The 16,475-nt window shown below is 28.0% G+C and overlaps 1 protein-coding gene across 7 annotated transcripts in view; it reads right to left on the reverse strand.

Annotated features, from left to right (window-relative positions):
* LOC130444658 (DNA ligase 1) overlaps window positions 1–16,475 on the reverse strand; it is a 53,206-nt gene that overhangs the window by 25,990 nt on the left and 10,741 nt on the right. For 2 of the 7 annotated variants that reach the window (XM_056779928.1, XM_056779932.1), the window contains 3 exons: window positions 15,570–15,705; window positions 15,297–15,317; window positions 4,280–4,380 (listed from right to left, as the gene is read on the reverse strand). In XM_056779928.1, the coding sequence (XP_056635906.1) occupies window positions 4,280–4,380; window positions 15,297–15,317; window positions 15,570–15,705 (258 nt within the window). The remainder of the gene's footprint in view (window positions 1–4,279; window positions 4,381–15,296; window positions 15,318–15,569; window positions 15,706–16,475) is intronic. The other 5 variants (XM_056779933.1, XM_056779929.1, XM_056779934.1 and 2 more) reach the window with 3 other exon arrangements.

Raw genomic sequence — 16,475 nt, forward strand, 5'->3', positions numbered from 1 at the left:
ATACTTATGAGTTGCATGTCTTCCGTCATGTAATTCGTTAAATATTCTAGCAGCAGCTCTTGCACAATTATTATTTTGGTAGTATAAACCTACAATTTCAATTCTCTCTTGCAAAGAGTAAACCATTTCAGAGAAACAAAATAAATAATGCATCAAATTACACTATCAATAGTGACTATAAATTCTAGTTGACAATGTCAAACTTTAATAAAAAGTAGAGTTTTTTGTTGTTTGGATTTTTTAAGTAGAATAAATAGCACAGTTGAAAAGATTAAAGAGTTTGAACTGTTGTACAACCCATTTTAGTACAGGCAAATAAGGTGAAAGTAAATAATAAGTAAAATTTGTGCTCTTAAAAGAAAAATTGTTTATCTCATAAACTAACCACTTTAACCTACAAGTATTATACATTTTTGAAATCAGCTCAAAGAGGAGTATCCAAATTTTACATAAAAAATATGAAAAGTAATTTAAAAAAATAAAGGGGATGCTGCTAGGGGTGAGGGGGTGGCTTTTCCAATAAGTTTAAATAAGCCATGATGCTTGCCCCTTCCAACATAAATTGACGTGTTTTTGGATTTTTTCTATATACCAGTATTACAAAAGTTATTAAAGGTGGATACTTTTATCTGAAAAGCACTGTATAATAATAATCATTTTACATACTTAGATATCATCAATTTAATTCAAATTCACAAATTTGTACGTTACAATTTCATTGTCTCTTTAAATTTTCTGATTATTCTATGCAATATTTATTTTGATTTAGACTTTTCTTCTCTTCTACTAATAATTAATTCAACTCTTTCTATTACATCTGTCCTTTGACTACATTTTAATGTTTAAGTACGCTTTTAGACCACTATCCTTTCTTACTATTTGCAGTTTATTTAAAAGGTCATGTTTCACTTTCTTTTCAATCTTCATATTTAACTACATCACATTCACTAAATTTTTATTTTAGTTATTTTCGATAACCGTATCGTTACTATAAATGGTAAATTGGTAGCATACTATTATATTATTTGAGTTTGTGAATTATAATCATTTCAAATTTGGTTACCTTTTTTCCATTACAGTGTTGTTTGATTATTATTAATTAGAAAATCTGAACCTTTCACCCTTTTTTATATCTATTGTATATTAAATTAACACTATTCATATTCTAATTACATACTTTCACATTACAAATTTATCTATTTCAAAAACCTCTTCCTATTATTATAATTCTAATAATCATATTTTACTTTTTTTATGTAACTTCCAAAACCATATAATTATGATTAGTAAATTGGTAGTGTGTGTGAATATAGTAACATATAATTATATTATAATTAATTTCTTTTCCATCATATTCCTTTTATTTCAATTTATTATTTTCTTCAAAAGTTTGAGACGAATCTTATTTATTTTGCCATCAAATTTATCCCAGTTTCCACATTTTCTGTACATAAAGCTCCTTCTATTTGTTCTTCTACCCTAACATCTAACCTTTTGAAATTTTTACTAACATTCTCCTAATGATTTTACATAATTTTTTCGATTGTGTCTTGAAAATTAATATATTTTACTATCATAGATAAATTTCCATTATGTCACCTCTATCTGAATTGCCCCTGATAAATTTTCCTCAATGCATTTTCCCAATTCTTGAACATCTTGCACTAGATGTTATTCTATTTATTCCCTGATCCCGACCCCATTTTCTAGAATATTTATTCTCACCTCAACTCTTTTCTTTTCCAACATATAATTCAATTTTTCTTCGAATTTTTAATCTAATTCGCGTTATTATATCTTCTCTCATATCATTTTTCTGTCCGTATTGAAACCGCAAACATTTGTTATAATTTTACTGCTCCCCTTGTAGTTCGAAAATTTTAGAGTCTCATGTTAGTTTGAATATAACAGCTCCACGTTAATTTGAAATGTTACAGCACCATGTTGAGTACTATTTTTCTTTACCTCGAACTACCTCATATTATTATTGTCCATCGATGCATTGACGTTTCCCTTAGAGTTCCGACGCTTATATTGGTGTTGTATTTTATGTGGGGAATTATTATCATGTATTTTATTTAGGGAATATTGTAAATAATATCGAACGGCAATTTATTGCTCCTCCTTCCGCTGTTAATAGAAAACACACAAAAACATATCATAACCAACATAGCAATCCTTTGAACGTATAGTTATAGTTCTTCCAATATCAAAAAATTCACGCTTTTTATTTTGAAAAAGAAATACCCACCCTAGATAAGGTTTTAATGGAGCTTGGCCAGGATGACAGTATTCCGTTGATAACTAAAAAACATTTATGGACCACTTTGAGAAAAATGGATTTTGCATGGGAAAAGCATAAGCGATGAAAATGTTTGCTGGCGACGAAAATACAGAGCAGAAGAAAATCTTATATCTTGATGAGACGTGGATTAATAAAGGTTATACAGTACCAAAAATAAGGCAAGACAAAAATATAACCACTGTTCGCCAAACTTTCATGGAAGGCTTTCGACGCATAGAGAAGACTCCATCTTGGAGAAAACAAGAAATTATTAACTGGTTAACCACCAAAAGTATTGAATTTGAAGATAATTTGATAAAAAAAAAACTATTATTTATAAAATACGTCGTGGAAGATATAGCAGAAAAACATAGTGTAACTGTGCTGCGCACTCCGCCATATCATTGCGAACTAAATCCTATAGAACTTATATGGGCGCAAGTGAAAGGATTTGCATCAAGACACAACACAACAATCAAAATAAAAGACGTTTAATCGAGCCATTAAGGAGGTGACACCAGAGAACTGGCAAAAAGCAATCCAGCATGTCATTAAAGAAGAGGAGAAAATGTGGGATCTGACTACTTGATCGAGCGGACCGTCGATCCGTTAATTATAACGTCAAGAGACGATCACAGTTCCTCAGATGATGAAGAATATTATGATTTTTGTATAATGTTCAATAAAAAATAAGTGTACCTAATTTTTATTCTGTTAAAATAAAATTCTTTCCTTTTTACGAGTATCCTACGGGCACACCTTTCAGTGTTTGTGAATGGATAACAATAAGCTAAACCCATATATTGACTCCAACCCGGGAGGTACTACCTGCACTTGATAAAAAAAATTTACAATGAAATCAATGCCAAACTATGAAAGTGGCTTGAATATTCGTTGGGTCACTCTGTGGTCCCTTTACATACTTAATGAGATTTTATTACTCTATACCTTTCTGAAAGAAACTATAAACTCTTTTCATATATTTTCTAGAATCTCCAATTTCCTGGAAATATCTAATTTACTATAAGCAAATAAAAAGGCTTTCTGTTTCTCGCAGTGACAAACAGTAAGTCTGGTTGACATTCTGACCCTCTGGAACCCATTCAATCATTACGATACCGTTGATATCGAAAAAAAAACGATCAACATTGCCTTGAATTTTGATTTGCTTTCTCGGCCCTCACTAAAGCCCTTGCACCAAAAACACTCGCACATGATAGAAAATTGTCCCGATAGGCCTCTTGCAACAATTTATAGCATTCAGTCGAATTTTTTTTTCAATTTAACCGATCGATATGTTGCTCCTGTTTTTCGGCACGAGAAAAAAACTTTGTTTCAAATCGCTACTGCACAAATACTATAATAGTGACGGAAACGTGTTTTGGTCGTGCATATACAAGATATCTGGATACCCAACGCACTATTCGTTTTATACCTCACCCGTCTAAGGCGCACTCTCGTTATTTCATAGGCAGACCTCGTATATGATTGATTATAATTAATTTCCGTTAAAGGGTAAGTTCCTTATGTTAAATATGTTTGCAAGGAAATTGGGAAATGAGCCAATACTTTTGTTGATACAGTTGATACTGCCGGAAAATATTAGTTACTCTAAATTCCTCGAAAAATATTTTGTTTTAACGATAAGTATAGTTCTTAACATTATTCAGTTTTTTTTGGTACAAAACACGATTGTTCATTTGTTTCCTTTGAACAATAAAAACTTTGTAAACTGAAAAGCTGAAAGAAATACGACAATACTAAAAAAATGAAACACGACAATACTAAAAAAATTACCGCAAATTTAGGCTGGTGTTCATTTTATTTGAATAGTTAATCTAAGGAAAGACCAGTTGCAACAGGGAAACTACTAAAACAAAACTTACAAAAGGGATCAATTGGTAGAAAAAATTGACATGCAATATATAATAAGCCAAAAAGCAAGGCGATAAAGCTGATAATAGTATGAACAAGAAAAGGCCTATATAGGCGAACCTGAAATTTTAGGGGCACTTTGGCCATCTGTTCAACTATGCGTTCCATGGCCATTTCCGTTTCTCTCAATCGATAACGCAGTCGATCCAATTCGGTGTCTCCTGCAGAGAGAATACGTCAAGTATACAACTGTGGTCGCCGTTTGTAGAATGTTCCACATCAATAGTTGGATAATATTAATATTTAATATACGAGGATGGTTCCAGAAGTACCTGGCCTGACCTAGAGATGGCGGTAGTTGCTTGAAAAATACCACTGTATTGGAAAGTACACAATCTATACAGCTTATGTTTCAAGTTTGAGAACGACACGTTATTTAGTATTTGTTGGTAGCCATCGATAGTGAACGTTTTCCGTGAATTTGTAAATATGGAAAAAATTGATCATCGTTATGTGGTACAATACTTTTATTTGATAGGCCTTAGCCCAACCCAACCTAATCAAATGATGTGACGAGGCGAGAAATATTGAATAAAATCCACAAAGCGGTACTGGATGATCGTCGACTGAAAGTGCGCGAGCAAGCGGACGTTGTGGCTTATCAAATAGTGCGTTACATAGTATTGTTTCATTAAGACAATGCACCCGCTCACACATCCGTTATTGCAATTGCCGAAATTAATGAATTAAAGTTTTTGCTACCTCATGCACCCTATTTGCAAGATTTAGCGCCTCGGATTATTTCTTATGTGCAGACTTGAAAAAATGGCTGGGTGGTCAAAGATTTTCCAACAATGAAGAAGTGATGTCGGCAGTTAATGACTATTCTTATTGAACATCGCTAGGAAAAGTGTACAGAGATAAAAAGAAATTACTTTGAAAAATAAACATATTTTTTCCAAAATTTTTGTGTGTTCTTCGTTGGGCCGGGTACTACTGGGACCATCCTCGTACTATAGGGATCTCTAAAATAGGTAAAAAGATTTTTAGAATGCTTAGTGTTATCCATTAACTTAGATTCCAAAAATTTAATAATAATATAATATAATAATATTAAATAATTATATATATATATATATATATATATATATATATATATATATATATATATATATATATATATTGTTATGGTATGATAATGTGTAATGTTTATTTTTATAAAATTTTTTTTTTTAAATAAAATCAGATTTTAATTTGGGCGCCATTAATAATTATTTGAATTTCTTTATTTTATTATGTTATTATTATCTTTTTTTATTCTCAGGGTATTATATTGTGAGGTCAAATTAAAAAAATTTATTGCGATAAATTGTTATGGTTATAAGGTCAGATGATAATAGTCTTAAGACCGGGTCTGTTCTTTATAATGAATAAAATATTCAAAATATACAATTTCTTAACTAGCTATTACAATTATTTTATTTTACAAACATTCATTCATTCATTCATTCATACTCGTAATTACATTCATAAAACTAAATTATATGGAAATGTGAACTCAAATATTATATACTAAAAGAAATACTTAAACTTAATAGAACAGTACCTTAAGTGTTTGTTATGTTGTATTTTTTTTTTAATTGGAAATTGTTACGGCCTTGCAGAATAAACGGATACTCCGCTATAGTTCCACTCCTGTTCTTTTCCTTTTCACAACTTCTTTATCTTGGAAATTGTCCCTTTGTGAGTATTCTCACTTATTTCACTTTATTTATTTGTTTTCACTAATTTCTTATTACTACACTTATACAATTATTAATTATCAATCCTTTGAATATTTTATGCCTTTTTTATCAAGATTTTAATTTTTTAAATTTCAATTAAAATTATTTTACTCTTTTCTTTTCTTGCCAAAAAAAATTTCTTTCTTCCCGTTGTTGATTCTCTTCTTCATTCCTTTTTTTTATTCATTTTTTTTTATTTAACCAATGATATTTATTTTAAAAGTTAGTTACTAAATTGTCATTTCTAAATTATTAAATTATTGTGTGTATTTATTCAAATAATATTATTCTATAATTTCTTTGTTGTATTTATTTCATTCTTATGTTATTAATTTTATCATTGCAGTTGTCAAAATTTTTATATTTTATCATTTATAACCTTAAAATTTATGTTGGTATGTCACACAAATTTTTGAAGTTGGTGCTCCTGTTTTTATCTGTCAATTTATGGATTAAATTCTTTGATTATACAGGATTTGTCAAAATTAAATAATAATTTAGAATATAGTGTTGGCCAAAACTTAATATAAAGAATGTTATTTATTTTATTGTGATAAACTGCTCTAAATAACCGAATAACAGAACTGAACTTATTGCTTTGTTTTTATCTTATTAATATTTAATAATTTATTTTGGATATATTTATACCATAACAACATTCCCAAAATTTGTTTTCTTGATTTATTTTATTTATAAAAGAAATAAGAAAACCAAATTTTAATTCTTCTTTATAAGTTGTTCTCAGTTATTGTCTTTTATTCCAATAATTATTTTGTGATAAATTCCCAGTTATACTTTTTTTAGTATTAATGAAATATCAATAAATTTATCAGTCATGTCCTTTCGTTTTATGTATAAAATCTATATAACTGATTAACATGGAAGATTCCTCTTATTCTCTCACTAATGGGATCTTTCAAAATGTAACTGTTGATTCCTTCCTCATTACTAATAACGTAAGGTCCTTCAAATGGCAATTGTAGTTTTGCACATTTGTTGTCTCTTCTATTTGGTACCAGTAATGCTTTCAAAATTACTAGATCTCCTTTCTTAAATGTTACTCTTCTTTTTATTTCTTTTGATTTTCTTTTAACAAATTTTTCTCCAGCTCTTTTTAATTTTAAATTCACCTTTTCAACTAACTCATCATATTTATCTATGTTTTTAGGTATCCATGGTCTATTTGGCAAAATATGTTTCATTGAAACAATAGGAGAAATTTCAGTTACTGTATTCGGTATTCCATTTAAATATTCTTCAATGCTTGGAAGCTGTTGTTCCCATTGTTTATGATGATTATGTGTTAAAATTCGAAGATATTTTATGATTGCTCGTATGAATTTTTCGGATGGATTTGAACAAGGATGCCTTACACTGGTATATATGGGATTAATATTAGATTTTCTTAACCAAGTTTGGATTCTTTTATTATTGAAATATGTTGCATTATCCATTATACAGTTCTCTGGTATACCAATCTCTAAGAAATAATTTGTTAAACATTGTTGTACTACCTTTGTGTTTGTTCTTTTTGTTGGGTATAGTTTTATATACTTTGAAAAATTATCTAAAACAATTAAAATATGTACATTTTTATTGATTTCACTCGGAATTAAATTTGACATGAAATCAATTGCTAATATTTCCAAAGGTTTTGTTACTTTTATAGATTTTGGTATATTTTGATTCTGCATTTTCTTTTCCTTTGTCGTTTGACAAATTTTACAACTTCTTATTACATTTTTTATAATGGATAAATCCCTTTTTGCTATATAATTTTCTCGAAAAGTTAACCAAGTTTTCCTGCTTCCGATATGTCCATATCTTTCATGCAATTCCCTTAAAATTTTCTCTGCCAAATCCTCTGTAATTAAATATAATTCTATGTCGTTTACAATTTTGTAAAATAAATTATTTTCACATAATGCTCTTGATTTTTCCCTTTGGGTCAGTTTTGTTTGGTCTTCTAAAATTCTTTCTGTTGAAAATAATCCTTCTACCTCCTTTAAAATATTTACCCCTATTTTAATTTGTCTTCCAGTATCTCTTGATTTTTCTTCCATTCTGGTAATGGCATCTGGTACCATATTTAACTTTCCAGGAATATATTTAATTGTGAAATCATATTCTTGTAGTAACAATGCCTAGCGATGGGTTCTATTATTACCATATTTATTATTTAAGATAGATGTTAACGCTTGATTATCACTTTCTATGGTAAAATGATTCCCAAGTAAGTAAAATCGCAATTTCTTTATGGCGAATATGATGCTGGCAAGTTCAAGTTCACTGACACTGTAATTCCTTTCACTTTTCTTTGTTGTTCTAGAAACAAAACAAATAGGAACTTCCCTTTCTTCCTGTTCTTGTATCAATACTCCGGCCAGTCTATTGATAGATGCATCAGTCCTTAAAATAAATGGAATATCATACCTTGGATGATAAATCTTTATGTTTTCTGTAAATTGTTCCTCAATTTCTTGAAAAGCATTTTCTCTTTGTTCCGTCCATTGCCATTTCACATTTTTCTTTAGCAGCTCTATTAATGGTATTTCCTTATTGCTTAAATCAGGAATCATTCTTTTATAATAATTTAGCATTCCTAAGAAGCCTCTTAAAGTCTTTAAATTTTTAGGTCTAGCATATTCTTGAATTATCTTTATTCTTTGAGGATCTAATTGTATAACATTTTGGTTTATTTTGTATCCCAAATTATCTCGTTTTTAAAAAATTCACATTTTTCTTTATTTAATTTTAAGCCTGCAGAATCAAGATCTTTCAAAATAGTCTCAAGATGAAAATGATGTTCTTTTATATTTTTGGAAAAAATCAAAATGTCATCCACATAATGAAGAACAAATGATTCATACTTATTTAATATTTTATTTAGTGCCCTTACTAATGAACTACATGCACTTTGTACACCAAATGGCACAACACCAAATCTATAGATTTCTCCGTCTATGGAAAAAGCTGTAAAATCCCGACTATCCTCATGTAAAGGAATCAACCAAAAACTATGTTTTAAGTCTAGTCTTGAAAATATAGATGTTCTTATTATACGTCCCAAAATAGATTCAACTGACATAGGTGCTTCATATTGAGGTTTTGAAAATTTATTTATATTTCTTGCATCTAAACAAAGTCTCAATTCTCCATTCTTTTTTAATATCACAACAATAGGATTAATGTATTGTGAGTTGCTTCTTTCTATTATTTTATTTTCCAATAGTTCTTTTATGAATTTTTTCACTTGATCTTTATACTTGTATGGAATAGGATAAGTTTTAGCTTTGAAATTCTTAATATCTTCATTGACTTCTATTTTATGTACATAATCTTTCGCAATTCTATTTTCCTTTGAAAATAAATTATTATATTTATTCATTAACATTTTTATTTCTTCTTTTCTGTCATCTGGACAATTCATTATAACTTCATCTTCCCCTTCTTCTTCATCATCATAATTTTTATTCAATTCTTCCTTGTACATATTATTAACTACTTTACCTTCTTCCTTCAAAGCTATTATTTCAAAGTTAATCCATGTTCCATCCAATTTTAATCTTCTTTCTTCAATATCTATTATGGCTTTATATTTTTCTAGCTCATCATATCCTATTATTATTTCTGTCTCAATATCTGGAGCAATTAATACTTGTAAATTAAATTCTTTTCCCTTAATATTAGCGTTTATATTTATTAATCTATTAATTTCACATATTTTCTTTGAATTAGCACCTATTAAATTTATTTTTGGGATTTTAATAATTTTATTTGTAGGAATATTTAATTTATCAACAAAATTTTGATTAATCATTGATGCTTCTGATCCAGTATCAATAAGTAATTTAGCTTCTAAATTGTTAATTAGCCCATTTAGAATAATTAAACTATTATTCCCATCTGTGTCTATATTTTCATTTATTTTTATAAATTCATTTGGATTTTCATATTTACAAATATATAGATTTTGTTTATTTGATGTGTGCGTATTTAAAAATTTTCATTGTCATTTATTTGTTCAGTTGTCTGTCTTGTATTTTCCCTATATATTTGTGTTGTATGTAATCTTGTCTCATTTATATTTGTTACATCATCATCTCTGCTTTCTCTAATTCTTCTATCTTGATTGATTCTTTGAAAATTTACTCTTCTTGTCTCTTGATCTCCATTTCCTCTTTGCATATTTTTATTCGTTTTCATTATTTCTCTATCTAATTTCTTCATCTTCTCAGTATTTATTTCTATTTTCTTACTATTCCCACCTATTTCCATTTTTAATTCATTTTCATTTTTCTTAATATTTTCCATTTCTCTAGATTGTATTTCTTCCACTTCCATTAATCTTCCTAACATTTCATCTCGAATTTCTTGTTTTGTCTCTTGTTTTCAGCATAGCTTCTTACTTCTTCCAATTGTTTTCTCATATCTTCTATTTTCTCTTCCATTCTTTGACTATTTGTATTCATTTCTCGTTTTATTTCTTCTTTAGATTCATCCATTTTTTTCATCATAATATGGAACATACTCATTATATCCATCCTCTCTTTCTTTTTCTGTGAATTTTCTGCTGTTTGATTTTCTATCATTTCTTCTGTTTCAGTTCTCTCTGTTTCTTCATTATGGTCTTGTTCCATATCATGTACTTGGAAATCACCCATTCCATGTCTCCTTTCTTCTTCATCTGATTCTCCTTCTGCTCTTATTTGTTTCCCATCTCTGAGTGTCATTCCTTTTTCCATTTTTCTTGTTTAAATTTGTTATTACTGTAAACTCTTCAATGCCAAATTTTGTTATGTCCAATTTTTTTTTATGCCCAATTTTTATGTATGCCCCACGTTGGGCGCCATTATTGTTATGGTATGATAATGTGTAATGTTTATTTTTATAATTTTTTTTTAAATAAAATCAGATTTTAATTTGGGCGTTATTAATAATTATTTGAATTTCTTTATTTTATTATGTTATTATTTTTTCTTTTTTATTCTCAGGGTATTATATTGTGAGGTCAAATTAAAAAATTTTATTGCGATAAATTGTTATGGTTATAAGGTCAGATGATAATAGTCTTAAGACCGGGTCTGTTCTTTATAATGAATAAAATATTCAAAATATACAATTTCTTAACTAGCTATTACAATTATTTTATTTTACAAACATTCATTCATTCATTCATACTCGTAATTACATTCATAAAACTAAATTATATGGAAATGTGAACTCAAATATTATATACTAAAAGAAATACTTAAACTTAATAGAACAGTACCTTAAGTGTTTGTTATGTTGTATTTTTTTTTTTTTTTAAATTGGAAATTGGAAATTATTTTACTCTTTTCTTTTCTTGCCAAAAAAAATTTCTTTCTTCCCGTTGTTGATTCTCTTCTTCATTCCTATTTTTTTTTATTAGTTTTTTTTTATTTAACCAATGATATTTATTTTAAAAGTTAGTTACTAAATTGTCATTTCTAAATTTTTAAATTATTGTGACTTTATTCAAATAATATTATTCTATAATTTCTTTGTTGTATTTATTTCATTCCTATGTTATTAATTTTATCATTGCAGTTGTCAAAATTTTTATATTTTATCATTTATAACATTTATTTTATTGTGATAAACTGCTCTAAATAACCGAATAACAGAACTGAACTTATTGCTTTATTTATATTTTATTATTATTTAATAATTTAATTTGGATATATTTATACCATAACAATATATATATATATATATATATATATATATAATGTATATAATGTTTCTAAATCTTCTTCATTTTAGGTTCATCATTGACGTTTCGACTTTTTTTTAATCATCTATAAAAACAAGATATTTAAACTGACAATTTGCATATTTATATTGATCAATAAATCACCTTCATCATGAATATCAAAATAAGAATAAAATCTAGAGCTCAAAAGTATCACACTACGTGATACGTGTGAAGGAAAGCACAAGATCGAGTCTAAATTTGCCGTCTGCTATATCACCTGTTCTCTATAACGAAGATTTACCAGTACCGATTGCGCCTTTAGATCCGCAAAATATTATTTTAGACTATACTGAAGACAACGTATCATCAGAATCTCCGAGGAACAATGCACCGACCCTATTTTTACTCCAAGAACCAGTTCCGGCAAGCCACATTTGATTGTTCAAAGTGAGTTGAATGATTTAGCACGTGATTTGGGGTTATCAAAACAATAGTCTGAACTTCTTGCTTCCCGTCTTAAGGAATGAAATTTGTTAGCCAAAGAGACAAAAATTACGACCTTTAGAAAAAGAAATATTACATTTTCTGCATTCTACAGTATGGAAAATTCGTTGTGTACTTGTCGAGATATTCATGGTTTAATGAAGGAACTTGATATTGAGCATAATCCCAATGAGTGGCGCCTATTTATTGACTAGTCTAAAAGCAGTGTTATTACACAATTTGGAATTTGGAACCGTCTATACCAGTTGCTCCTTCTGTGAAGATGAAAGAAGGTTTTACGAAACATTGCTGTTTTCTTCGTCTATGGGACAGTCGGGCATTAGATCAACCGGGATCTCAAAATGTTAAGTTTATACCCCTTGTAGATCCCAAAAATGTTCTGCTCCCTCTTCAAATTAAACTTGGATTGATGAAAAACTTTGTAATTGCTATGGATAAAGGTGATGGATTCAAATAAATACCTTGGAGAAGTCTTTCCCCAGTTGAGAGATGCCAAATTAAAGGAAGGTATTTTTATTGGGTCACAACTAAGAAAATTGCTGGACGATGACAATTTTGCAAAAAAGATCACCAGACAGGAACTTAGAGCATGGAAGGTATTTGTTAGTGTAGTAAGAGGATTTTTGAGCAACAATATGAATCCAAACTACCAACTTCTAGACGCATACAAATCCCTTGGTGCTCGAATGTCATAGAAAATTCATTTCCTCCATTCCCATCTGACCATTCGGTATTAATGACGATGGGATTCGGCCATGATGGGTGATTACTTTTGGTTTTCATAAAAGGAAAAAGTGGAACAAATTGATATTTAAAGTGATTTTTTTAGAAGTTTTTGTTTTTAATAGATGTGAGGCATGTTTATTAGATGTAAACTACAAATATTGTCAATATATACTATTTGAAAAACTTGAAATTATTTTTTTAATAAATATTAAATATTTTACCAATGAATATGGTTCTATACATGTAAAAACCTTACATGTTATTTTTTTCATATTTTCGTATTTGTATATGTCCATTTTAACACAATATGTTATTCATGCTTGTGTTACTACAAAATTTTTTTGTCAACCAATGAATTTTTGGAACGGAATCCAATACACGGAAAAGGGAATTTTTAGAAATGGTTCACATTCATAAGAACGAAAAAGCTATAAATGATAAAAAATACCATTTAAATAACATTTATAGTGCTATTTTGTAAATTTTAATACAACTATAAATAATTTTATTGAAGGCTGCTACATATTTTTATTACATATTTTATATATATATATATATATATATATATATATATATATATATATTGTAATTATTTATTTCTGCCTCTATTATTGTTTTTATTTTTCTATTGTTGTCGCTAGCACGTTATTTGCCGGGCATGAAACTCATTCTCTCTTTGAGTTCTGGCATAAATAGATAACTTATGGATGTTTTTCCTTTTAACAAATCAATAAAAGTTTTATGTTGAAAGTTAATTGTATTATTTTTAATTCAAATAAAGTTTAATAAAATGTAGTTGAGTACGCCTATGAGTCTAACCTGAAGTTAGCCGTTCCTCTAATTTGATAATTCTACACAGTTCTCTGTTATAAATCGACTCAGATGAATATTCTATTATTTAGATGTACAATATAAGGAAAATACTAAAAAATTATGTCAATTTTATATGATATAATCAAGAAGTTCTATTTCTGTGAAAGGATTACATATGATACATTGAACAAAATTTAATTATACTACACAATTCATATTATTTCTACGGAAAAGGAATCTTAACCTCACAAATAAGGAATTTTATCCATTGTCAACGTAATTATAGGTAATATTCCTTTTTTTTTTTAATTATTTTATATTGTTACTATTATTATTATTGGCCAATAATACGTGAAGGAACTGACCTGAGATGATAATATCTTGCAATATCAGATCTAAAACTTGCATTTACTTCTGTGAATTGTCAGTAACAAATCTTCAACTCATTGGATTAGTAACAAATCTTCAACTCATTGGATTTTCTTCAGTCCAGATATTTATCTTCCATTCATCTTTAATAATTCGCAATTATTTTGTATTTTGATTCAAATTTAACTTCTATTTCTTATAACTTTGCACTCCCCATTCTCTTTTCTGCTTATACTCTTTTTCCAAATAATGATCCCCCCCTTTTTTTTCCTTAGCAACCCTATAATATGACTGACTAGACTTTTGCTCTTGTCTCCTCACAATGTCCTTCACTTTTCAAACACTTGTCAGTTCTTATATTTATGTTTTTAAATAAACTTTTATTTCATTAATAGTTTATGAATTTTCGCTATTATGGGTCATTTTGGCAACAGTTTCATATATTTTTTTTTTAAAATCAATCTTCCACTAAGTTTTATATTAATTTATAATTAATAACATTATTCTATGATACAAATTATGATTTGTACATATGCAATCCTTTTAGAATATATCATTTTTAATAAATAATTCCTTATATATAAAATAACTATAATTAATTAACTTACAAATATCAATTCAATTTCTTTTATTTTTTTTATCGATTTTCTGCCTTTAGTTTAATTATTATCTTTAGTAAAACTAATCTCAATAAATTATAAATTTTCATTATGTACCTACTTGCCTACCTACTATATATATATATATATATATATATATATATATATATATATATATATATATATATATATATATATATATATATATATATATATATATATATATGTGTGTGTGTGTGTGTGTGTATTACGTATCTGAAAATGACATTTTTTCCAACTCCCATTTATTTAAGTATCAACTATTCATTGGAACAGTTATTACAAAATTAGAATTAGAATTTTCCATATGTTGCAGCTGAACATTAATAACATTCATTTTTACCAATTGTTGGGTCAATATAAAACTGAATAGTGTCATAAATTAATTTTATTAATAGTGGCGTCGTTTTATTTTTATTGTTGTATGTGCACTATTTTTGTTTGCCTGTTTCAACTAAATATTGCAATATAGTATAATAATAAAATATAGTGGGGTGAAATAAGTATTAAACTGGCGCAAAAAGTGATATAATTAACGGAATTAGCATATTTTCCAATCAAATTTCATAAATTTGATTACTTACTTGCGTCTCGTTCTTTCCATCCTTTTCGCAGCAAGAAACAGTGAAATATTACAAATTCACTTTTTTGTACTATATAATTATCAATCATATCATTTAAATTTAAAATGACTATGAAAAAATGTAGCTCTGATAGATTGGAAAGAATCGATATGAGCTACTTTGAAAGAAATTCTTTCCATATTGAATTTAAAAAAAAACCAACTGCAAATGACGTTTTTATTTATATGGTGATTTTTTTGTGAAATAAAATCTAAATTGAGCAAAAATGCATACCTAATTTGCTGGAAACAGAATCTTTAGATACTTTTGATTCTAAATGACGTCGATCTGCTTGAAAAACTTCTCTTCTAAAATGTGGATCAGGATTTATAGGCGGGTACAAAGCGTCTGATTGTTTTTTGAATACAACCTAAAACAAAAAACAGATGGAGATATTAAAAACAAAAATAATTAATTGACTATATCTTTTTGTAATAAGTTTTAAGAAATTCGAAAGTTATGTCCAACAAAACCCATTTAAAGGTTAAATTGAGAGTTACGTTATGTTAATTAGTATATTATATATTATTTGATTTTAACAAATACGATTTGAATTGTCAAATTTTGTTTGTGAGCTACCTTCAAATTATATTGTTCAAAGATTCAAGAAAGTTTAGAAGTAACTGATTTTATATATGGTAAAGGCGTATAAATAGGTATATTCTATTTCAGAAATGTATATAGCAATAAAATGGGGAATTCCGTCCAGTTCGGCTCAATTTCGGTGTCGGCCATAGATGTAGGTCTTGAAATATTGTGTAGGGATTACTTAGGTAGTAGATTATACAGTTACGTTTTACGTCTAACAGGTACCGTTTAACCTTCTATTAGTACCTCTGTCTAATTCCAACCCTATTTCAGATTCGCCTTAACCATGCGCCGTAAGGGCAATGGTGCCTTACCCAAAATTTTTAGACCTTTATAAGTATATTTGTTTAGTTGAACGCATCAGTATTTGCTGTTAAGCCGTAAATATTGTTCACAGTATTATAGGATTAGTAATAAAATGGCGACATTTACACCAACGAAAAGATGTTCCAATAATTCTACCATTTAATGAAAAACTTATTATTTTAAATGTACACGATTGCATTAAATACGATTACCCGAAATTTACTGTACAAGAAACTGTCGACCTAT

Source organism: Diorhabda sublineata, chromosome 5 (assembly GCF_026230105.1).
Source record: "Diorhabda sublineata isolate icDioSubl1.1 chromosome 5, icDioSubl1.1, whole genome shotgun sequence".
Classification (NCBI taxonomy): domain Eukaryota; kingdom Metazoa; phylum Arthropoda; class Insecta; order Coleoptera; family Chrysomelidae; genus Diorhabda; species Diorhabda sublineata.